We start from the raw sequence: 23456 nt of genomic DNA, 5'->3' as shown, positions 1-23456 counted from the left end.
TTCAATATAGAATCATAGAATGGGTTAGGTTGGAAGGGGCCTCCAAAGGTCATCCAGTCCAACCTCTGCAGTCAGCAGGAACATCAGGCTGCTCAGAGCCTTCTCAAGCCTGACCTTGAATGTCTTCAGGGATGGGGCCCCAACTACCTCCCTGGGCAACCTGTGCCAGTGTTCCACCACCCTCATGGTGCAGAACCTGTTGCTAACATCCAATCTAAATCTGCTCTTCTCTCATACAGACCTTCTGCAGCTTTCAGGTACTGAAAGGCTATTATGTCTCCCTGGAGCTTTCTCTTCCACAGGCTGAACAACCCCAGCTCCCTCAGCCTATCCTCACAGCAGAGGTGTTCTAGCTCCCTGGTTATTTTTGTGGCCCTGCTCCATCATGTTCATGTCCTTCCTGTGTCACATATCTCTTAATCCTCCCCACAGAAGTGTGATTCATAGCAATCCCAGCATATGTTAAGAATTCCAATACACTCCCTCCATATTTAATGGGGAAAAAAATCCTTCCAAGGCAAACTTAAAACTGTAAACCTTCTGCATCTTTCTGGAAAGAACATGAATGCTCTACAAAAGTCTGTTTCACATTTTATTATCATCTGCTTTATCAAATCTTGTATCCATCTAAACAGATCCCTATTATAAGTTTGTCTTATGCAAGCAAAAAAGTGCAAATTTTGCTAACTCCAAGTTATTTTAAAGATTACCAACACTGGAAAACTCCTTTTAAGGAGAATTCTTTAGTTGAACTACTTTATTTCATTTTGCTTTTGTAGACTACAATGACTTGCCCCATACACAAAGCTTTTTAATATGACAGTCAGTAAAAATCAGTATTAGATGACAAAGGATGATGAAGAGCTGATTTTGACCAGGAAGGTGAGAGGTTTTCTCTATTCCTGTCTCACACTGTGCTTTATAAGCCCACTATGAGAGGGGACAATTTTCAGTACTACAGGTTCCCAACAGAAATCACTAATGTTCCTACACACACATTTTGGTGGTTTATCTATAACCTAAAAGAAAAGCATGTTCAAGAGTAAATATCTGTGTCCTAGGCTTATTGATAAAGAAATTGATTAAATGAGCTGAAGCATCTGAAACACAGGGGTTTTGAGACTTAAGTAAGGGGAATTACTCAAGAGAAAGAGCTCTAGCAGAGAAGTGAATCAGCTACTGCTCAAAACTCATGGTCTTCATACATTGTGCAACAAAGTCAAATATTTGCTTCAACAACCATAATGTAACCATTAACTCTTGCTTCAGATCCTGGCACTATCTGACTGCATTTAAAGGTCAAATTGATTAAGAAAAATGCAGTTATCCCCAGCTCTTCAGAACAAATCTATCATCAATATAAACCTGGAACAGAAGAGCACCCTCATGGCTTTGACATAAGTCTCTAACAAGCACTAACCTATTCTCAATCTGCTTTTATTTAGACCAGTGCTGGCATTACTGACAGTTGAAAAGTAAGACTCCCTGAAAGGTATCTCCCAACACAGGACTAGCCACTTTATGCAAAAACTGAGCACCTGTTGAGTAACAGCAACCCAAGACATTTACAAACACACTTCTGTACAGCTGAGAACTGGCCCTGGTAAATTCAGGAAGAGCTGATGCTGAAAACTGGTGGAAGAGACAGCAGAAGGAAAGGAGCAGTTCTTTGATCTTTAACTGGTGCTAATTTCTTTGAAAAGCTTCAGTAAAGAGGTCTGGGAGAGCAGAGTATTAAATTAATTATCTGTTTCTGCTTGTTAATGGCTGTGTAGTATGAGCAAGATGTAAGCAGGCATGCTCGCTGCAAGTATGGAACAGCTTTTCCCACTAGCTGAGAATAAGAATTCAGCTTCAGGAGGACAGAAAGTGATGTGTTGTGTTGCTGGGTTTTTTCCCTCCAGTAGGTTTAAGTTTGTTTACAGGCCTTTTAGACTCCTTTTTGGAGAAGCTACAGCAGTTAGGCAAGAAGTCATACTGACTTACAAACACAGCTCAGACCCAGCACTTGGACACTGGAGATCTAGAATGGTTGCACACCAAGCTCTGACTGAATTAGTAGTTACACTTTGGTAAACCTCTGCATCAGCTGTTAATCAAACTGACCATGAAATAGCACCAACACTTGATGTATGGAAGAAAAATTGTTTGCAACAAACCAATCACTGGATACTCACCACAGCAATAACAGGAATGAGCACACCCAGATTCCCTGCACTACTGGAAGCCTGGAAAAGAAAAAGGAACTTAGCCAAACATCTCCAAAAGCATTTCTAAAATACTTGTTGCAAGAGACTTAGTTCAAGCATCAAACATTCCTACTGCCTATACCAATGAAAACAGACATTGCCAGCCACAAGAGAGCACCCTGGAAATCCAAAGGACTGCCCTGAGACACCCAGGAGTCCTTCAAAGGCAGTGATGTTCAATGATAGGGCAAGGGGCAACAGGTGCAAGCTGGAGCAGAGGAGGTGCCACAGGAATATGAGGAAAAACTTTTGCTGTGAGAATGCCAGAGCCCTGGAGCAGGCTGCCCAGAGAGGTTGTGGAGTCTCCTTCTCTGGAGACATTCAAAATCTGCCTGGATGTGTTCCTGTGTGACCTGCCCTAGGTGATCCTGCCCAGGCAGAGGGGTTGGACTTTTGAGGTCCCTTCCAACCCTTGATATTCTGTGAAAACACCTTTTGAGGTGGCTCCTCAGATTGAAATGTCCCTGATAGAAAGGATGTTTTCCTCTTTCAGCACAAGGTTTGCTATATTTAGAAGTCAGATATTATGCCTTGAACTAAAGGGGGTGGTAAAATATTCATTGATACCATGGCATCCAACAACTGCAAGCAAAATGCTCAAACTAAATGAGTGGCCATAGACAAGTGTCAAATGTTTACCAAAAGACTAATTTTACTACCACAATGAAGCCAAAAGTAACAAGTCTGCAAAAAGACACCATACTCAAGGCTTATTTCAGGAGGGTGAGCTGCCTCTTCCACTGAAATGTATGAAACAGCAAGAAAAATCTCCTTTCACTCATAAGGATGCTTTTCATTGCACTCTATGTAATGAGTGCATTTGCTCATGGAAAACAGGAGAATGGAAAACAGGAGAATGGGGGGGAAGGGGAATGGAAAACAGGAGAATGGGGGGGAAGGGAGAGAAGTGTACACCAAATAGTCTTGAGATGAGACAACAAGGGTACAACCCAACTAAAACACATTCTAGTCATCTTCCCTGCAGTGTCCAAGACAAAGCATAACAAAAGATGTACCTTTAAATATTTTTGAAGGTAATAATACCACCCAAATCACTCTAAGGGGTAGAAATGACTGGAAAAAAAGTCACTGTAACTCTTGTTAGCATCAGGACAGAGCATTGCACACAGCAAACTGCTGCAGTCTGAGTAGAGATGCAACCTAAGTCAGCCAGAATGCTGAATAAAGAGTGCTCCACTACAACAGCTAGCAGTATCTTCAGAATAAAGAAACACTGCCTCCTAGCTCAACTCCATGTCAAACCAAGCACAGATTCTTCTATCTGCAGGCATCCTTAGGTCAGTGCATTCAAGATGTCTATTTTAAAGACACTAAAATTTACTCTTCTGCAAAGTATTCCTCCCCTACCAATCAAAGGGACAAGTCTCCTCTTTCTTTGGCAAGCTTTCTGAGTAGATTTGCTCTATAAATAAAGCACTTCTGAAAATCAGCAGAGAATTTAAATACATGTTTTGCACTTCACTGCACTGTTTCCATTATAAGCCTGGACAGATAGGCCTGCACCAGCCTGGATTGGGGGCAGGGAATACAAAAATCTGAAGCTGCAGCCATTTACAGAGCAATTCAGGATCAAACAAGAGGACAGAAACTGGCTACACTGAGCTGCAGTTTGGCCTAATGACTTCCTGAGGTCCTTTCTAAGCTGCATTTTCCTATGATCCTATGACACCATTAGAATTAGAATTCTGTCCCATCTACAGACACTCCAAGAATTATTATGAGGAGTTCAGGACTTGGCATTCTGTATTTCCTTTTGCAGCTCTGCCTCCAACAGCTGAACACTCTAGATGGTCTCCTCAGCCTCCCACAAATCACTCAGATGAACAAGAGGGACACCACTGTTTTAGCTCAGCTACTACACACAGATTCGTTAGGTGTTTGAAGAGCACCCAGTTCATGATCAGAACATTCTTAGGTTGAAGGCACTATGATTTCTTTTGGAGTGTGGGTTTGGTTCAGACACACAGAAGACTACGGAGAGCAGCATACAATTAAAATGCAGTGAGTATCTGACCTTCAATGCTGGTCCTTTTTCACTTGCTCTCTCACTGGCTCTCTTTCCTTCCAGCCCAAGCTGAACAAATAGTTCCAGCAAGTTCATCAGAAGTTCATCCACAAGGTGTTCTCCTTGAATGTTAGCAGCGATGTTAGCTAGGGCATTAATGACTGCTAAGGAACAGTGCCTGAGAAGAGAGAACAGTTACGAACAAGCAATTCATGAACAAGCAATTCCCCAAAGCTCTGAATTTCAGTGCTCTCTTCAGAATGTGATAGTAACTCTTGCACTGACAGCTCTTCACTCAAGAGAGCTGGTTTGCAGGGTTTTTTTATGAATGGTGGCACATCACTTTACTGCTAACTGAAATGCAATAAGCCCTTAAGTGAAAAATTCTTTGTAAACTTTGCCTCTGGAGGACACTTCACTGTTGATGCTGTCACAGCCAAAAGTACATTAATTCCCTGTAGCAGGTATGGCTACAGACAAGAAACAGCAAAGGGCTGAGCTTCTGGATTGGCAAAGTTCTTGAGCAGAATCAGAGCTAGTATCAGACACTGTGAAAACTGCATTGGGTCAGAGAGGATGTTGGAACACTCACAGGAACTGACCTCTTGGTTACTCACACACTACATTAAGACACACACTACCCACCCCAGCCAATGAAGTTTTTAATCAGAACAGGAACTAAAATGCACACTTAGATACTAAGAATTACTTTGTCCATGGCTCACATTTAATCCCTAACAAGTACTTGGACCACATTTAACACCACCCAAAATACCCCCCGCCAAAAATCCAATGGAACTTGAGGAGCTTTTCTAGGCTGAGATTCGTTACCCCAGTTGGAGATGATACAATTCATCAATGTCAATTGTCATTTGCAAACATGAACTCCTTATTGAGGGGAAAAAAGCTAAGCAGAACCACCTGGAGTGAAAACCATTTTTGGGAATCTCTAGATTAGAAAGGGCTATATTTTTCAAGTAATATTTTACTTTTTAGCATCAAATTAAAAAGAAGAGTACTATAAAGAGCTTGACTATAAAACTTTGACTGGGAAAAAGTGAAAACCCCTGGTGTAGCATAAAGGACCCTGGGAAGAGTATTCAGCCAGCTAAGAGTCACCTGTATCCATGATCCTTGTAATCTTTTGTGGCAGAGTAAACGACTGAGCTTGCTTTAACACTGATTTGCTGAAACAGGTTCCACACCTCCTGGTAAATATATTGCTGTGAAAACAAACCAAACCAAACCCCAAATCACTAAGTAGAACTAACTGAATACAAACTAAGTATTATCAAGTTCTTCTGATAGGCATCTAGTCACAGACTGAGCAAGAGTTTCAGCTTCCATAAAGAACCCAGTGGAAGTGTTTTTAACTGTTCAAAGTTCTTTATCTCCACCTTCCTAACATACATTTATTCTTCAGCCTTCTGAGTGCTAAGAATTACATTCAGAAAAGGTAAATTCTGAATGGTAAATTCAGAAAAGGTAAATTCTGAATGGTAAATTCAGAAAAGGTAAATTCTGGTGGACAGAAGGATGCCCATGAGCCAGCAATGTGCCCCTGTGGCCAAGGCGGCCTATGGCATCCTGGGGTGTGTTAGAAGGGTTGTGGTTAGTAGGTCAAGAGACATTCTCTCCCCACCTCTACTCTGCCCTGCTGAGGCTATATCTGGAATATTATGTCCAGTTCTGGGCCCCTCAGTTCAAGGACTTCAAGGAACTGCTTGAAAGAGTCCAGCACAGAGATACAAAGATGCTGAAGGCAGTGGAACATCTCCCTATGAAGACAGGCTGAGGGAGCAGGGTTCTTGAGCTTGGAGGAAAGGAGCCTGAGGGGTGCCCTCATTCCTGTTGATAAAGATGTGTAGGGCAGTGTTGGGAGGATGAAGCCAGGCTCTGCTTAGGGATGTCCAGTGACATGTCAAGGGGCAATGGGTGCAAGCTGGAGCAGAGGAGGTTCCATGGGAACAGAAAAACTTTAAGAAGCTTCTGCAGTTGTAGTTTATAAAACATGTTTCCTTTTAACTAAAGGAAACATTAACTGGCACTCTCTTGGCTGCTTCTTTCCTTACATTTCCAGTGATGACCAAGCAGCCCAGCTGATCAATGATGAGAACATCCAGATGAGAAGGTGGCTGGCAAAACTTCTGCTGTAAGATCTGTAGGATGGGTTCCATCATTTTTGGGGTGTCCCTCAATGCCACTGCAATGTGCCCTAGAGCACGAATTGTGTGGTCAGGAATCAAATGAGCTTCCCTATTGGAGGGAAAAAACAAACAAACAACAAACCCCAAACCCATGCATGTAACTGCTTAACAGCTATCAAGACCTCCAAGCATTTCATCTCAGAATGAATTTTAATTGAAACATCATTAACAGCTTTAATATTGCCACTCTGTACACCCATCTGCCCTCAACATTAACATTGGAGATACACTTGTACAAGTCGGTTTTCAAGATGAGAACCAAAAAAATCTCCCACAAACCCACTGTCCACAAAACCCACACCAATCCATGAACAAACTCTTCTAGAAACAACAATGAAAAAGTTAAATGACCTGCAAAACTTTAGAACATGACAGTCAGACCAGCCAGGATAGGAGGGACCTGGACAGGCTGGAGAGGTGGGCACAAGCCAACCTCAGGAGGTTCAACAAGACCAAGGGCAGGGTCCTGCAGCTGGGTCGAGGCAATCCCAGGCACAAATCCAGGCTGGGCAGGGAGTGACTGGAAAGTAGCCCTGAGGAGAGAGCCTTGGGGGTGCTGGGGGAGGAGAAGCTCAACGGGAGCTCTCAGTGTGCACTTGCAGCCCAGAAAGCCAACCAGATCCTGGGCTGCATCAGGAGAAGTGTGGCCAGCAGGTCAAGGGAGGTGATTCTCCCCCTCTGCTCAGCTCTGCTGAGACCCCACCTGCAGTCCTGCCTCCAGTTCTGGAGCCCCTATTACAAGAGGGATCGGGAGGTGCTGGAAGGTGTCCAGAGCAGGGCCAGGAGGATGAGCAGAGGGCTGGAGCACCTCTCCTGTGAGGACAGACTGAAGGAGTTGGGGCTGTTCAATCTGAAGAAGAGAAGGCTCCCAGGTGACCTAATTGTGGCCTTCCAGTATCTGAAGGGGGCCTACAAGAAGGCTGGGGAGGGACTGCTCAGGATCTCAGGCAGTGATAGGACTAGGGGGAATGGAATGAAGCTGGAGGTGGGGAGATTCAGGCTGGAGGTGAGGAGGAAGTTCTTCCCCATGAGAGTGGTGAAGCCCTGGAATGGGTTGTCCAGGGAGGTGGTTGAGGCCCTGTCCCTGGAGGTGTTTAAGCCCAGGCTGGATGGGGCTCTGGCCAGCCTGATCTAGTGTGGGGTGTCCCTGGCCATGGCAGGGGGGTTGGAACTAGATGATCCTTGTGGTCCCTTCCAACCCTGACTGATACTGTGATACTGTGACCTCCTGGTGGAGATTTATGCATTGGCGAGTCTCTTACAAACTTGACAAGTCAGCTGCTAGAAGTGACAAACTGTATCCAGCCATAAAAGATAGCTGAAGCTTAAGAGATACAGCTGAGAGAGTATCTCTCAATCTGTGACTCCAAACTGGGTAATACACAGCAAAGATTCAATCAGAAATCAACCTATACCTCTCAGTGTGAAAACAAGGGTGAGCTCTGCCATGATTTGCATGGCAAGATCTTGACCCCACACAGAAGCTCACTGATCTCATAGATAGTTTATTCTAAAACAATTCTGTACTTATTTTAAGATGTAAGCTTTGGGTTCATTGAGTGAAGGAAAACTTGGTTTGGTGGCTGACAACTTACTTGTCACTCTCTTGAGAGATATACAGCCGGTTAGACAAACTGGCAAGAAAAGCCTCCACGATCACAGAATCTATAGTCAAGCCAGCTTTCAAGCACCTGGAAAAAACAACAAACAGAAAACTTGCTACAACACCTAAAGGGGAAGAAAAATAACAGGTATAAGGGGAAAAAAGTTTACACTGAGGTATATGAATTCACTGCCTAGAAAGGCTGCAGATGTGTTTTGAGAAATGAGTGGAGTTCCTACTGCTGCTTTCTCCATAAACAACAAAGGTAAACTCAGAACCTGCTGCTTTAGAAACATCAATCCTTTGTTTCTAGTCATCAGCCATGTGTATTCCCTCCAGGCCTCTGTAGCTCTCTAGAAGGGAAGAATCATCATGACACCAGAACAGGCTACTCAGGGAGGTGGTGGAGTCACCGTCCCTGGAGGTGTTCAGAAAACATCTGGACGGGGTGCTTGGGGACATGGTTTAGTAGCCACGGTGTAGGTCAGTTGATGATCTTCGAGACCTTTTCCAACCAAAACAACTGATTCAATGACCCTGCCCACAGACCTCTCTCAACGTGATAATTAAAGCAGAAAATAACCCCCTGCTGAGTACTGAAACGGAGACTGCATGCATTACCAATACCTGGGAAGCAAAACAATGACACTGACCTATCGTTTTACAGGTAGGACATAAACAGAACCAAGAGATGCCTGAAGAAAAATGAAGTCACAAGCAAAAAAGGCAAAAAGCCTTTTCAGAGACCCAGAGCAGCACCTTCTAAAGGGTCACAACACTTCTGCTAGAGAAGCAGAATATGTGGTGCAAGTCTCTCTCACCTGCAGATGTTGTCTATAGCGATGTCCCGCAGCTGCTCGTACATGGATGGCTGACTTTTCTTGCCAGGCATTACACTTAGGGTGGACTCTGAATGCTCATTGGTTACACTAATCTTGATGTCATTACCACCTATTAAGAACACAAGAGTACAGAAGTCAGTACCACTTGAAATAGCTATTTCTCCCCTGCTGAGAGGAGAGCACGCAGGCAGAGCAGTATTTGGTGAGGGCACAGCTCAGAGAGCTGCACTGAAGAGCTCTGGAAGTGCAGGTATCATCAACAGCTATGCAAAATACTCCTGCATTTAATTGTTCCTAAGTAATTATTGCTAAACTGGGTCACCTTCAGGTATCATTTTACCTATTCTGCTTTAGCATTATGATACTGCTTTTGCATTAGCAAGTGATAAAATAGAAGGTTTTCCTTTTGGAAATCATAACTTGGCTTTATTAGAATTTTTACAATCTAAGAACAACAGAAAACCTGCCAAATGCCACCAGGGTGGCTAGGGGGCTGCAGCACAAGACCTGTGTGGAGTGTGCAAGAAGCAGAGTCTCCTTCAGCCTGGTGAGAGGCAGCTTTGGACAGACCTGGCTGCCTTCCAAAGTGTAAAGTAGGGTACCAAGGGCACAGGAGAAGGCTTTGTGGAAGAATGGGACATAACAGCCCTTATTTGAACCAAAGGAGGCTCCAGCTGGATATGTGATTTCTTTTTGTCTCCCCTCACTTTAAGAATGATGATGCATCGGTCAGGTTGTACACTATATGGACAAAGCACTAAGAAAACTGCTCTGAACTGAGCACAGGAGGCTGGCACCTAATAGAGCCTTCAGTACTGTAGTACCACACTGCAGCTGTTGGTGATCTTACCTTGGTTTCATCAGAAGAGGCACATCAAGATTGCTGCTAGGATAAAAAGCAGTTCTACAAACACTGCTTGCCCTCAAATGCACTCCAGGTTCTTTTCAGGGATGTCCAATGACAGGACAAGGGGCAATGGGTGCAAGCTGGAGCAGTGGAGGTGCCACAGGAACAGAAGGGAAAACTTTTTCACTATGAGGATGATGGAGCTCTGGAGCAGGCTGCCCAGAGAAGTTGTAGAGTCTCCTTCTCTGGAGACATTAAAATCTTCTCTGGATGTGTGCCTGTGTGACCTGTTCTAGGTAATCCTGCTCTGGCAGGGGGGTTGGACTGGATGGCCTTTTGAGGTGCCTTCCAACCTCTAACACTCTGTGGTTCTACCACATTCCTCTTCTGTCTCCCCCCCTGAAATGACCACAAATGCATCTCCATTTCCCCCTACAGCTGTATCCCCAGAAAATACTCAAAAGCCCTGAAAAGCCACACAAGTTGTAAAAGGCGCAGCAGAATATCCTCCTCTTTTGTTCCCTTACCTGTGTGATACTGGCTGTGATACTTGTAAAGTTTCACAAGCACTGGGGAAGGTATCACAAGGAAGTCTCTCAAGGATGGGTTGACAGAATGAACCACAACAGGGAACCTCTCACATAAACGACCCAGACCCTACACAAACAAACAAAGGAAATGGAACAGCTTTAGAATCCAACAGCATCTTGGGCTTGCAACTCGAGCTCAATACAGACCCACACAAACCAAACCACAGAGCTCTGAGAGGTTCCATTTTTAACAAGAGATTTACACATTTCAAGCCTCCTATTCTCTGATGTTATCCTGGAGTGCCACATGCCATTTGAGTCTTGCCACTTTTCTCTTGGGTGATTTCATGAAATCAGAGGTACTGGGCAAGTTCCAACATGTAGAGAATACTGGTTACTTACTATGTGGTGGAAAACACCACATCTATTACGGCTGTAAGTGCCTAGTAAGAAGACATGAAAATTAGCATAAACAAACCTTAGTCTTAAGACTCAGTGATCTGCCAGTCCCAGTATTTGAACTACTTACATAATGGACTAAGAAACTGAATGTTTCAGAAACTAAATACTAGTTAATAAAAAACATTGTGCAGATTACTCTTCAAGAAGTAGTTGAGCAAAGACAGTTTTGAAAGTACTGCTGTAGTTCTAGTTTGCACATCAGACCTCTAAAATCCCAATGTAGAACACATTGATGGAGAGCAATACAAAAAGCAGACAAAGTGCTCTTCTAGCAACCTGTACAACTCCCCAGACTCTCACTCACTGACAATGTCAAATGTTGTAAAGACAGACCTGCAAACAGCAAATCAGCAGTGGCAAGTGAGCAATGATGACTTTGCTTGAGGTTTTTGACTGCAGCTTCTCTGATAATTTGATGCACAAGTTTTCTGCACCTGACATAAAAACCAACAGAAACTTATTTTCAGCAAATTCATTATTAAACTACATACAACCCAACAGTTAAAGGAATTTCTAGAGCAATACAGAAAATAGATCAGCTTAATTCTCCTCATACTAGGTTTGTGTTTCCATGTCTGTGAAGAGATCTCTGATCACCCAGTCAACTCCTGCAACAGCTTTTTCACTGCTGTTTTACTCTTGCATTCTAATAGCAAAGACTATGCCACTGAAGTTTATTTCATATTTCTCTGAGCATCATCTACCCTCATAGAACTTCTAAATATTTCTACACCTTAAACCTCTCCCAGAGATATTCCAGACAAGAAAGAGCATTTTTTACTTTGCTCATCTTTCACAGCCCACACCATGAGATCCACACAGGCAGCATTAGCCTGACAGCGCAGCTTTAGAGGACTCAGTTCGTTGTGCAGCCGATCCACATCGTGAAGGATTTTCTGCAGTTCTGATTGACTGCTGTTGAATTGCTCGAGCACAAAATCATGGATTTCCTTCACAAATGAGTTGGGAAGATCTGAAGAAGTAAAAGGAAATAGCATTATACTAGAAGGATGGGAGTCAGAATGACAACATATATAAAAGTCATTGCTATGAAAAAAATATTTAATGAAGTTTATCCCCTACCTAAAAGATAAATTTCAGAGCAAAGTCCAGTAAGCAGACAACTGAAAAGCCATCTAGTAATCCTTTTAGTGGTGCTTCAAATGTTTGGGGTTTTTCCTATCTCAATAGCACCTTTTTGTATGGTATGGTAGTTTTAGGCTATGCCTTTAAAATTTTTCACAGATCTTGAGCAGAAAAAGTAATAAAATGTAAAGAAATCACGATTGGGTGGGAAAAGAAAAAGAGACAGAATTCTAAACAATTTCATTGGAGAGATAGCTGCCATAAGACTGGTTGTACCAAAACAATTCTGGGGCCTCTTGTCTCATCTCTTCTCATTTTGTTGCTCTGCAGAGAATATTAACCTGCTTCTGCTTGACCTTGGCTGCATTGTTTTGGTTAAGTTTAGCAGCAACTTTCTCTCTCTCTCTCCCCCCCTTTTTGGACAGGGGATGGAGGAACAGAGAGACAGCTTCCCTGGTCTCTTGACCAGGGGGGTTCTTGTGTTGTTTGTTAATTGTAAAGATCTGTAAAATATTGTAAATCCTGTATATTTTGTGCATATTCATTTCATTCCATTGTAGATTGTAGTTTGTGAGCTGGTCTGGCAAAGTTAATATTGGGGGGGGGGGGGGGGGGGGGTGGATTAAGTTCCCAGGAAACGCAAACCTCCGTGTTCCAGCACTCAGTACAATGCAGACAACACTTTGGATCCTAAACATAATGAATGACAAATGAAAAGAAATCCCAATACTGTACCTTTCATGTAGTATAATGTGTCTCTCAGCATTTTAAACTGAGCAAGATAGAGAGGGTCACTGAATGTTTTATAATAGAGATCTGTACTAGCACCCGTCTGAAAGAGAGAAGAAAGAACCTGTTCAAAATTAGGTATTTTCCACCACATAGACGAATAAATCTTATTCCAGCCATGTAATTGTTTCCCTCCATAGGTAAACAAGCATTTAAAAGAGGGAATGAGTATTGTTTTGCAAAGAGCAAGCATACCATTTTACATAAGTAAAAGGTTCATTTTCCCAGTATTAATCAAGGCAAAAAATAAAGTATCCAAAGTCGTTAGAATGGGAGTTTGATAACACACCTCTGTGACTTCAGCCACAACTGCATCTAAGATCTTCAGCAGAGAATCCCCAACAATCTGTTTGACCTACAGAAGGGGGGAAAAAAAGAAAAGGTAAAACTAAAATGCTGGTGGTTGCTGTGGCTGACTTTAGGTAGTAACTCAATGCAACCTGCCCATGCACAGAAAACTCAAGGCTCTTGACTGCAAAGTGTCAGATGAAGTCAAGGCTACAAGAATTTCTTGTCACAGCAAGGATAAATGTATTTGAGTCTGTTTGATGTTCTACAGTAGCAGGCAGCAGACAGGGACAGCAGTTTGGGTCACTTATGTGAATTCCCAGCAACTAAACCCTTCTAGAAAAGGGTCTCATTCTCACAGCAAAAAACAATTGTGTATTTCAGCAACTAGCAGTCTGTAAGTTACCTCAGCTCAACTGGCTTGCAGGGGTGGAGCTGGAGGAAGTTGACAGGAATTTCCATTTTCCAAATCATTTATTATTTATATAAGAACTTTTTAGGAACACTATTGAAGCACAACATTAAATGCCATAAAAATAGTATTACCTAAAGCATAGGAGGCAAAAAAAGGGCTTTTTTTATTTGCAATGCAAAAAGCTTATGCTAGAAAGAGAGGCATTTTCAGTTTGAGTCTCTAGGCAGCAGTCTCACTGCAGCCTGGGTAAGACCCCATCACATACCATGGCCAGCAGCTGGCGGAGCATTTCCAGGGGGATGTTAAACTCTTTATTGTTAATGCCATTGAAGAGAGGAGAAACTGAAAAGCTGGAGCTGATTGTAGAGAAGTAATAATCAGGGTCCAGTGCACTCCCATCAGGAAGATATGAACCTGACCAAAAAAATCACGTTTAGGGAGAGAGAGGATACACACACTATGTATAATGGGCATGTTCAGTTACTGCTGAAGAGTTTGTTCTAACACAGGTCGTCTTTAACTTGCAAACTATCAAGGAGCACAATTCAAGACAGAGAACTATGACAAAACCACACATTTGTTCATCAAAAGCTTACAATCACAATGGAAGAATTCATTTCAAATGATCAAAAACCTCCCTGGGCAGCCTGTTCCAGAGTCTCACCATGCTCATACTGAAGAGTTTCTTCCTAAGACCCAGTCTAAACATACTCTTCCTCAGCTTCAAACCATTCCCCCTTGTCCTGTCTCTAGACACCCGTATGAAAAGTCCCTCTGCAGCCTTCCTGCAGGCTCCTTTCAGGTACTGGAAGGCAGCTCTAAGGTCCCCTTGGAGTCTTGTCTTCTCCAGGCTAAACAACTCCAGTTCCCTCAGCCTGTCCTCACAGCAGAGCTGCTCCAGCCCTTGGATCTTCTTTGTGACCTCCTCTGGATTCACTCCAATGGCTCTGTATCCTTCTTATGCTGGGGACACCAGAACTGGACACAGTATTCAAGGTGGGGTCTCACAACACCAGAGTAAAGGGAACATGGAAGAAATTAATTTAAACCAGGGCTCTGGAGAGGAGAATGACCCAGGAACAGAAAGTGCCCAAAACGTTAAAAACCTGCAAGGGCCAGACCAAACCAGAGACACCAAAACACCACAGACACAGAGCTAGTTCTTCACTTGATTCATGAAAGGTTAAATTTCAGGCCTGCTTTGATGCAGAACTCACAGATAGAGCTCAACCAAAACTCAGTGGTTGACAGTCTGTGCATTATTTTGTTATTTCTGCCTTTTAAGCTATAGTGATTAACACATCTTGGGTAGCACTCCAGCGTCTCCCTCCTTATTTCTTCCCTCACCAAACTACTAGTTTTTAACCCAATGACTCAAGTCACATTTACTTTGATACAATGTGCCACAAAGGTCTCAAAGCTCCAGATTCTAGCTGAACAATTTAGCTGCCCAGTGAAGCAGAATATTAACACTGGTTCCTCAAAAATACTCAGCTTCATCTCCTGAAATATTTGTAGCCTAGTTGAATTAAGCTCTTCAGTGCTAGGCACAGCCTAGCAGCTAGGAAATCACATCTCTCAGAAGCTTGCCAGAAACAGCTGAGCCTGGAAACCACTGGTGTTACTAATAACTTCTGCTGCCTTTAAATATCCCCAGATTTTTCAGAATACTACCAGGCATGGGCCAGGGAATTATTGTACTGTACAGAGAATTACTGTAAGAGGGCAGTAAAATAAAAGGGTCTAAAGGATTTGTGTTTTTCACTTTTCTGTAAATAGCAACAAAATGCTCAAATCCTCCACTGCTCCTTTGCAAAATAACTTACCTTCAAAGTAATGAATTGCAGATCCTCCAGGAGAGCTGGGAGGGGGAATTCCACGTTCAGGACTAACCTGAAACATCACATAAAAGCTGTCACTTTAAAACTATCTATAAAGCATTTTAAAAAATAAATAATCACCTTCCAGAGGATGGTTCATACACTCTCTAAATGAAACACAACTTCAGGCAATACTAAGAGGGGCTATGGACTAACAAAACAGGGAATCAGTGCTTTTCCAGAAGGTTGTTGTTAGGTCTCCCTGGAGCCTGTTTTTCTCCAAGCTGAACAACCCCAGCTCCCTCAGCCTGACCTCATAGCAGAGGTGTTAAAAGCCCTTGATCATTTTCATGGCCCTCCTCTGGGCCTGTTCCATGATGTCCATGTCCTTCCTACATTGAGGGCTTCAGAGCTAGATCTCTGTGTTTGGTCAAACAATGTGCTAAGAGACAGTCTGAACATTCAGGCTAAGGCTGCCTTAACTACTCCACCAAGACTAAGACATTATCTAAGCACTGACTAAAACCCAGAGCAAGTCACACTAACCTGAGAGATGCTAGATACACTGCTAGCCTTTCTCTTTAGTGTTCCTTCTTGGCAAACAGTGAGCAGAGAGCTGGGAAGGATTGATCTGAAATCGTTGAAGGATCGTCGGCGAATTCCTTCCAGCTCTTCTGGAACTCGCAGGGAATGTGGGGGGATTTTGGGGAAAAGCTTTGAGAGGAGAGCCTCCTCCGAATTGCTGTAGCGACCAAAGGCCCGAGAAATGCCCAGCAGGCAGGGCACTGCATACTTGCATAAATATTCTGCAAAAGACAAACACGTCTCACAGGACAGTCACAGCAACCCAGAACTTCCTCTCCACGGTTTGGCTGCCACTCCATTGAACTGTTTCAGCCTAGCTTGCCTTACAAAGGTTTATCTGTGCAAGCAGAGGAAAGACTATGAAAGCATAGCAAATTGATACACTTCTGCTTCCAAATTAACCAGCCAGCAACAAAAAGAGCAAATATGTGCTAAGGGAAGTGGAAAGAAAAAGCTGCTCAGTCTGTTCACAGAACAGGAATTACAAACAGAGCAACAATTTTAACAGTACCTTTATCATGCATTTGTGGGGTCTGGCACATTCCCAACAGGAACTGCATTACTTGTAGAATGGCTTCCAAAATCTAAAGTAACCAAGAGAAACATACAAAAAATACCTTTTGGTAAAGAGAGATCATTACCTTACCTAGATCACTACAGCCAATGAAACGTGCAGAGACTAATGCAAGCACCTCTGTAAACAAGAGATTTTATACTGCTGTGTGACTAAGTCTAGATTGCCCTGCCTCAGAGCTTCCTCTGGCAAGGCTGCAGTTAGATGTACATGCTAGCAAAACTAAAACTGCAGCAGTCCTTATCTCAGTATCAAAACATGAATTCTGAAACTCAGGACGTAGCAGCTGACATTCTCCAACACCTAGAAGGAACGGCAGACATACAAATACCTTCTACATACTTGATTAATAATTAACACATGCAAAGCAACACACTGAAACAATCAATGCCTTTGCAAGAAAGGAAGCAGTTGGGGTGCCCTGTTCTCTGGACATCTGTCAGTACTGCAGCGTTGGAGAACTGCGGCCTACAAGAGCACAAACACGATCAACTCTACCTGCTCTCTGAGAGATGCATCCCTGTAAGCAACATCTGACAACAACGTTACCAAGCAGAAGCTGAAGTTTTCTGCAACTGGAAGCAAGCCTGCAAAGTAACAGACAGAAACCAAGCCCTGAGCATTGCTAGGGAGAATCAACTTAGAAAAAGCAAGTGATAATAAAGCCTAAGACAGGAGTGATTCTTACATCACAGGGCTCAAACAGACTACAGGAAAATACAGTACTACAGACAAAACTTAAGTACACTCTGACCATCTTCATTTCAGCATGAAAGGTTCAAATAATCATTTTAATCATTAAAACTTTGAAGAAAAAACCCCAAACATTCCAGGCTTTCCAGTAATTGGAAGATAATTGTATTTTATAATAGCTTTTGTGAAAAAACATTTAGATTAATGTAAAGAGACATTAAGAGAGCAAGAGTCTGAACAGCAGCTAAGCATCAAAGCTCAAAGCAGATTTCAGGTTCCACTCTCCTGCTCCAACTACTACACAATCTCCTCAGTTTAGTAACTAAATGCATTGAGTGCAGAATTACTTGGAAAGTGCAACTTATCACAGAGTAGTCAAGCAAGAAAGCTGGGAGCTATTCAATCTCCTCTGCACGTCTAAGAAAATCAATATTCAAGTCTGTTGAGTCAGGAATTAAGCACCCAGCAGAACCTATCAACTCTCATTGTACCATGTCCTCAGTAATCTTTGTGATGCCTATTTCCAGGTTGGCATTCCATGAGGATTATCAGAGAAACCCAAACATCACCTCTGCCTTTCCGTGCATTGCTTTCTTCTATCCACTGGACTTTGGGAAGGCCCTTCAGAAGCCGGAGGAGGTAGGGAACCACATTATCTTTGTGCTGAAGATGAAAAGACACTATTTACCACGGACAAGAAAAGCTGAACTGTATCAGAGACATGGAAAGACAACATTAACTACATGCAGATCTTGCTTCTAATGATTACTCCACAGGATTCTTGAATATTGCAAAATTGATTTCAACACAGGCAAGCAAAAGTAAAGCAGCACAGTGCTACAGGCCCAGTTCTTGCATTCTAGGTAATAGCTCATTCTCTAAAAGTCAGAGGGGGGGAAAAAAGTTCCAGAACAGTAATTAACCCCCAAACAATTTATTAGTCTATTGCAAGGTCACAAAATAATTTAAAGGCAGACAGAAATTCAGTGCCTGCTCCAATTCAGTGCATGTGATCCATCCCATGGCCTTATTCAAGCCACTTAAGACATCTGTGGAAGGCTTCAGCTGCCTAATCTGCACATCAAAGGATGGCACTTTCCTTCCACCCAGAGCTGGATTAATTAACACTAACTGCTGGCTTTGACAACAGCACAAAACTGCTGAAAACCACAAATACAGCTGCCTTAAACTTCTTGCTACAAAATCCTGCAAAAACCCACAATGTTAATAATGAGCACAGAAGCTCTGTCACAGTAAACAGATACTGAACAGGATGAAATTCAGGCCGGATGCAAAATCTAGCAACACTGAAAGTCTCGATGAAATCTAATGACTTTGGACCCAGGACTTCCTTTCCTCTGCACTCAACAGCACCACACCCAGAACTGGAAGGGAAGAAAACCAGCTTGTCATAAACAGGCTGGCAGACACAGAAGGCATGTCCCTATACAATGCAGCCTGTGTGCACTGCTTGCCTCTTTATCCTGGCTGCTGCCAGGCATGAAAAGGCCTAGCACAAACCTGATGCTCAGGAGGAGGTTGGAAGCTATCTGTCATTCAGAAGCATTTGGGGAAAAACACCCAACAACCCACCTGGTTTGAGCAAATCCTCCTGAAGAGCCTTTCCTTTGTCTCCATAAGCTATGACAACCAAAAACCAGGATAGCAGTTTGGCTGTGGCAGTGCCAGGTGTACTGTCTGTCACTCACCAGTGCTGTCCTTGTTTCCTTGTGCTCTCCTGCCTGAAGCCATCTGTTACCTGTGATCTTTTGACTTATTTTTATTCATTGAAAACTAAACTTGAATTCATCCAAAATCTTCCAAATTGAATAGAGTTAGTCTAAGAGGGAAAAATACCTGCAGGTCAGATTCGATTAGAAAGATTCCCAAGGCGATAACAGCATCTCTGCGGCGTTCATCTAACTGGAAGATCCCATGGAAATCCACCGGACACATGCAGAGCAGTTTCTGTACCTGAAAAACAGCAGAGGGAAAGAACACTGGAGCAAGACTGAAGTGTCAAAAAATCCAAGGGAACAACAAAAGGCCAACCTCACCCTAAACTGCATCCAAACTGTGACCAGCAGGACATGGAAGTGATTCTGCCCCTCTGCTCTCGTGAGACCCCACCAGCAGCACTCCCTCCAGTTCTGGTGCCTCCAGCATAAGAAGGACATGGAATTGCTGGAGAGGGACCAGAGGAGACCACAAAGATGATCAGAGGGCTGGAGAACGTCTGCTGTGGGGACAGGCTGAGGGAGTTGGGGCTGGTCAGCCTAGAGAAGGCTTCAGGTAGACCTTAGAACAGCCTTCCAGTACCTGAAGGGGACTACAGGAGAGCTGGGGAAGGATTTTTGATGAGGGCTTGGAGTGACAGGACAAGAGGAAATGAAGCTGGAAGAGGGCAGATGTAGACTGGAGATAAGGAAGAAATTCTTGACAGTTAAGGGTGGTGAGACACTGGAACAGGTTGCCCAGGAAGGTTGAAGATGCCCCCTCCCCAGAGGTGTTCAAGGCCAGGTTGGATGAGGCCTTGGGCAACCTGGGCTAGTGGAAGGTGTCCCTGCCCAAGGCAGGGGACTGTAACTTAGATGATATTTAAGGCCCCTTCCAACCCAAACCATTCTACGAACGTATTAACAACAGTATACGCAAGTCCTTCAAAAATCCACCAACAGACCTGAAGATAGTGATGCCAATAGCCCCCAGCTCCCCTTCATGGAGCAGAGCCAGCAGACATCCATGCCCTACAGCATGCCCAGCAACAGCCCTGGGGAGCACTAAAACCATTGCAAGTATTTTCACAGCAGAACAAGAAGCTGACAGGCTGTGGTTTTCAAGGCTCACTATGATGCTCCTGTGCTTGATGTGAACAGTAGTCCTTCCATCTTCTAGAAGACAGATGGTCACATTATCCTCCTTGAGTCATCAACCCTAATCTGAGGGCTACAAAAGCAATGAATGACTGAAACTAGAAAGAAAAATCTCAAGACGATTAAAAATTTGGTGTTCAACACTCCATCAAATTATTTGCTTTGCCCTGGTTTTGCCTGGGATAGAGCTAATTTTCTTCTTAGCAGCTGGTTCAGTGCCCTGGTTTGGATTTAGCATGAGAACAATGCTGATAACACGCTGATGATTTTAGGTGGTGCTAAGCAGTGTTTACACCGAGTCAAGGATTTTTTTCAGCTTCTCATGCCCTGCCAGTGAGGAGGTTGGGGATGCCCAAGAAGTTGGGAGGGAACACAGCCAAAACAGCTGACTCAAACAAGCTAAAGGAATATTCTACATGGTGTGATGTCATGCCCAGCACATAAACTGTGAGGAGCTGGCTGGGAGGGGCCGATCACTGCTTGGGGACCAGCTGAGCATTAGTCAACGGGTGCTGAGCAGCTGCGCTGTGCATCACTTCTCTGTCTTTGGGTTTATTTCTCTCTCTTTTTGTTACCTTCCTTTTTTCACTGCTAGTACTATATTTTTACTTCAATTGTTTAATGGTTCTAATCACAACCCATGAGTGTTACTTGTTCTCTATTCTCTTGCCCATCACACCAGGGGAAGGGAGGAGTGAGCAAGCAGCTGTGTGGTGCACACCTGCCAGCTGGGAGCCCTGGCACAGGCTGCTCAAAGAGGTTGTGGAGTTTCCTTCTCTGGAGACTTTGAAAACCTGCTCGGATGTGTTCCTGTGTGCCTTACTCTAGGTGATCCTGCTCTGGCAAGAGGGCTGGACTGGATGATCTCTGGAGGTCCCTTCCAACCCCCTAACATTCTGTGACTGCCACATCTCAAGTGAATTTCTGAAACCCTTCAGAGGTTACAGAGCTCACTCTTGCATCCCTGGTACCACAAAGCCTCGCTTCAACTAGTTCATTGGGCATTTTGGATATGCAGGCACACCGTATTTACTCAATTCCTGGAAACAAAATAAACACCAAACAGGTGGATGGAACTTTTGTTACAGCTGCATCAGTGCCTTCTCCACATACATCACTCAAAAATAAATAATAATAATAATAAACCAGGTTGGAAGAGACCGTCAAGATCATCACGTCCAACCCATCAACCAATCCAACCCACCTAAACAACTAACCCATGGCACCAAGCAACCCATCAACTCTCCTCCTGAACACCTCCAGTGATGGTGACTCCACCACCTCCCTGGGCAGCCCATTCCAATGGGCAATCACTCTCTCTGTTAAAGTTACCTAGATGAGTACAACTTTTGCTCAAATCCTTTTAACACCATAGATTCAGTTGACAGAGCTATTATTTCCTCACTCCTTAACTATTACTTCACTCCATACCCAGTGTGACCATTTGAGGGACACCCAGCAAACACTAAAGAGTGTCTCAAAACTCCCAAACACTTTGTTTTCCTCTTAAGAAAGGGAAAATGTAGCAAGCATGTTATCTTTTCATAAATGACCCTGATGTTAATAAACATTACCTAAAACCTGCTGTCATAATACATACCCACATCTGACTGACCTGTGTTCCAGTGGCAAGTTGCTTCCTATTTAGCTAGCTCCATAAACACCCTGCCTTGACATTTCTAAACCGCAAAACTATTTTCCTAGAGGATTAGAAGACTTTACTGGACGCTCAGTGGAATTTAAGATTCTGGTCCTTAAACTGCCAGACCTGGAACACAACACAAATAATCCTCTTAAACCTCCCCCATAAAAAAAAAAAAGAGTAGAGGAATTGGAACTTTGGAAAATAACTTCTGGTGCATGTGGCTCCACATCAGGTTCATGTTTAGAGCAATGTGAGTGAATAACTGTAGCTAGATCAAATTGTTATTATCATTTAACCCTACTGTAGTCTCTCAAATGGAAAACAAACAAACAAACAAATAAATACATAAGTAAAACTCCCTGGATATTAGTGAGCCACTAAGGCTTCAAGACATTATTCACAACTGGACGTCAGACCAATGGTAGCTTTCCAGAACAAGAATCAAGAAGCCTGTGACAGCTGGACAAGAACAAGCACTAGTTTTGAACAGCATAGAACTGTGCTTTTGAACAACTGAGTCTTTCGCTACCTCATAAAGCAACCGAGATGCTCAACCACTCTGCTCGGAGAAGCCAGCGCTGCCCAGCTCTCTGCCCTGCAGCAGCAGACTTGACCACGCCAGTTGGTCCCTGCCAGCAGTGGAGACACCTGCGAGGGGCTGCCCAGCTGAAGCTCCCCTGTCTGGCTTTACATCCTGTAGAGGTTCATTTCCACCAGGCACATTCTACCTTGAGCTGACTGCATTGCTTGGATTTAACCAGACATGTGGAGTAAAGCAACCAGCTCTAATTAGGCTAAGTCTAATCATGCCTACAAGATCATGTTCCACAAACTTCAGGGCTGCGCAGCCACTGTGAGAACCCACGCGAGGGGAATTGCCAAGGACATCGGCCATGGCCACTGGGCCAGCGTGTCCTGTCACGATGGCATTTGTGGATGAGGATGGACCATCCAAGTGCAGAAGCTCCCGTGGGCTCAGCTGGGGCAGCTCAATGCCCCAGGACAGCTTCCCGTTGAGGGGCACAGCATACTTTGGGCACAGGCAGGTGTGCCAGGCCTGTCCTCCCACGGGCACGGTCCCGCGGAGCCAAAGCACAAACCTACCCGTGGGCACTCACGCTGGCTCTGACCCATTTCCCACAGGTGTCACAGGTCCCCACGCACAGCAGGGCCAAGTGAGGTGGCCCAGACGCCCCCACCGCACGCACAGCCATGACCCACCACCTTCCTCACCCACGCGTTACAAACGCTCTCTAGAGGAAGGGCCCCTCGGCACCCATGATGCCGACCCTTCCACGCAGGCTCCACTCTCGTGACGTACGCACAACCAACCCCCCCCGCTCATGACGTCTCTGCCCCACACACACACACGTCTCCCACGCGTGACAGCCTCAGAGCCCCGACGGAAACAGCCCTCACAGGCACAACCCTCCATGCGTGACACTACCACAGTCTCCCCCTAAGACGCAGTCCCCACGAGAGAAGATCCCTCTCACCCTCCCCACAGCCGGAACCGCGACGGACGCCCCTCACCTTCTCCAGCGGCGCCGGGCTCTGCACCGCCAGCGATCGCGCCAACGACAACACCGTATTGAAGTAGAAACCGCGGGTGGTGCCGGCGCCGCTCCCTCGCCCGGTGCCCGTGGAGGGAGTCGCGGCTGCAGTCGGCGCGGTAGTGGTCGCCGCTGCGGCCGCCGTTGCGGCCGCAGTCGCAGCGGTCGCGGCAGCTGCTGCTGCTGCCGCGACAGCCGCGGCCGCCATGTTGTGAGGGAACAAACGGGGCCGCCCAGCCACCGCCAGCCCACCCCTCCCCGCCTCGAGAAATCGACGTTTCCCGCGGGATCGTCGAACGCCACTGACGCCGCAAAGATGGCGGCGCCCGCAACGGCTTCGCTGACGGCCGGTTCCCGCCCCTCCTCTCG

At 44.6% G+C, this 23456-nt stretch overlaps 1 protein-coding gene across 3 annotated transcripts in view; it reads right to left on the bottom strand.

Annotated features, from left to right (window-relative positions):
- The window catches only part of PI4KA (phosphatidylinositol 4-kinase alpha), a 62852-nt gene extending 39459 nt beyond the window's left edge, over nucleotides 1-23393 (bottom strand). Inside the window, exons 1-19 of one of the 3 annotated variants that reach the window (XM_068157247.1) lie at nucleotides 23068-23393; nucleotides 18874-18990; nucleotides 17586-17679; nucleotides 16822-16910; nucleotides 16261-16333; nucleotides 15711-15970; nucleotides 15171-15237; nucleotides 13610-13758; nucleotides 12931-12996; nucleotides 12588-12684; nucleotides 11548-11739; nucleotides 11100-11200; nucleotides 10302-10431; nucleotides 8907-9036; nucleotides 8078-8173; nucleotides 6348-6531; nucleotides 5395-5498; nucleotides 4285-4453; nucleotides 2178-2228 (exon numbers count right to left, since the gene is read on the bottom strand). In XM_068157247.1, coding sequence (XP_068013348.1) covers nucleotides 2178-2228; nucleotides 4285-4453; nucleotides 5395-5498; nucleotides 6348-6531; nucleotides 8078-8173; nucleotides 8907-9036; nucleotides 10302-10431; nucleotides 11100-11200; nucleotides 11548-11739; nucleotides 12588-12684; nucleotides 12931-12996; nucleotides 13610-13758; nucleotides 15171-15237; nucleotides 15711-15970; nucleotides 16261-16333; nucleotides 16822-16910; nucleotides 17586-17679; nucleotides 18874-18990; nucleotides 23068-23295 — 2397 coding nt within the window. In that variant the 5' untranslated portion in view covers nucleotides 23296-23393. The remainder of the gene's footprint in view (nucleotides 1-2177; nucleotides 2229-4284; nucleotides 4454-5394; nucleotides 5499-6347; nucleotides 6532-8077; nucleotides 8174-8906; nucleotides 9037-10301; nucleotides 10432-11099; nucleotides 11201-11547; nucleotides 11740-12587; nucleotides 12685-12930; nucleotides 12997-13609; nucleotides 13759-15170; nucleotides 15238-15710; nucleotides 15971-16260; nucleotides 16334-16821; nucleotides 16911-17585; nucleotides 17680-18873; nucleotides 18991-23067) is intronic. The other 2 variants (XM_068157245.1, XM_068157246.1) reach the window with 2 other exon arrangements.
- Between the last annotated feature and the right edge of the window lie 63 nt (nucleotides 23394-23456).

Source organism: Melanerpes formicivorus, unplaced genomic scaffold (assembly GCF_026170545.1).
Source record: "Melanerpes formicivorus ecotype bairdi unplaced genomic scaffold, bMelFor1.0.p_v2 SCAF_36, whole genome shotgun sequence".
NCBI lineage: Eukaryota > Metazoa > Chordata > Aves > Piciformes > Picidae > Melanerpes > Melanerpes formicivorus.
Note: the sequence above shows the minus strand (reverse complement) of the source record. Positions and strands in the feature narration are given on the sequence as shown.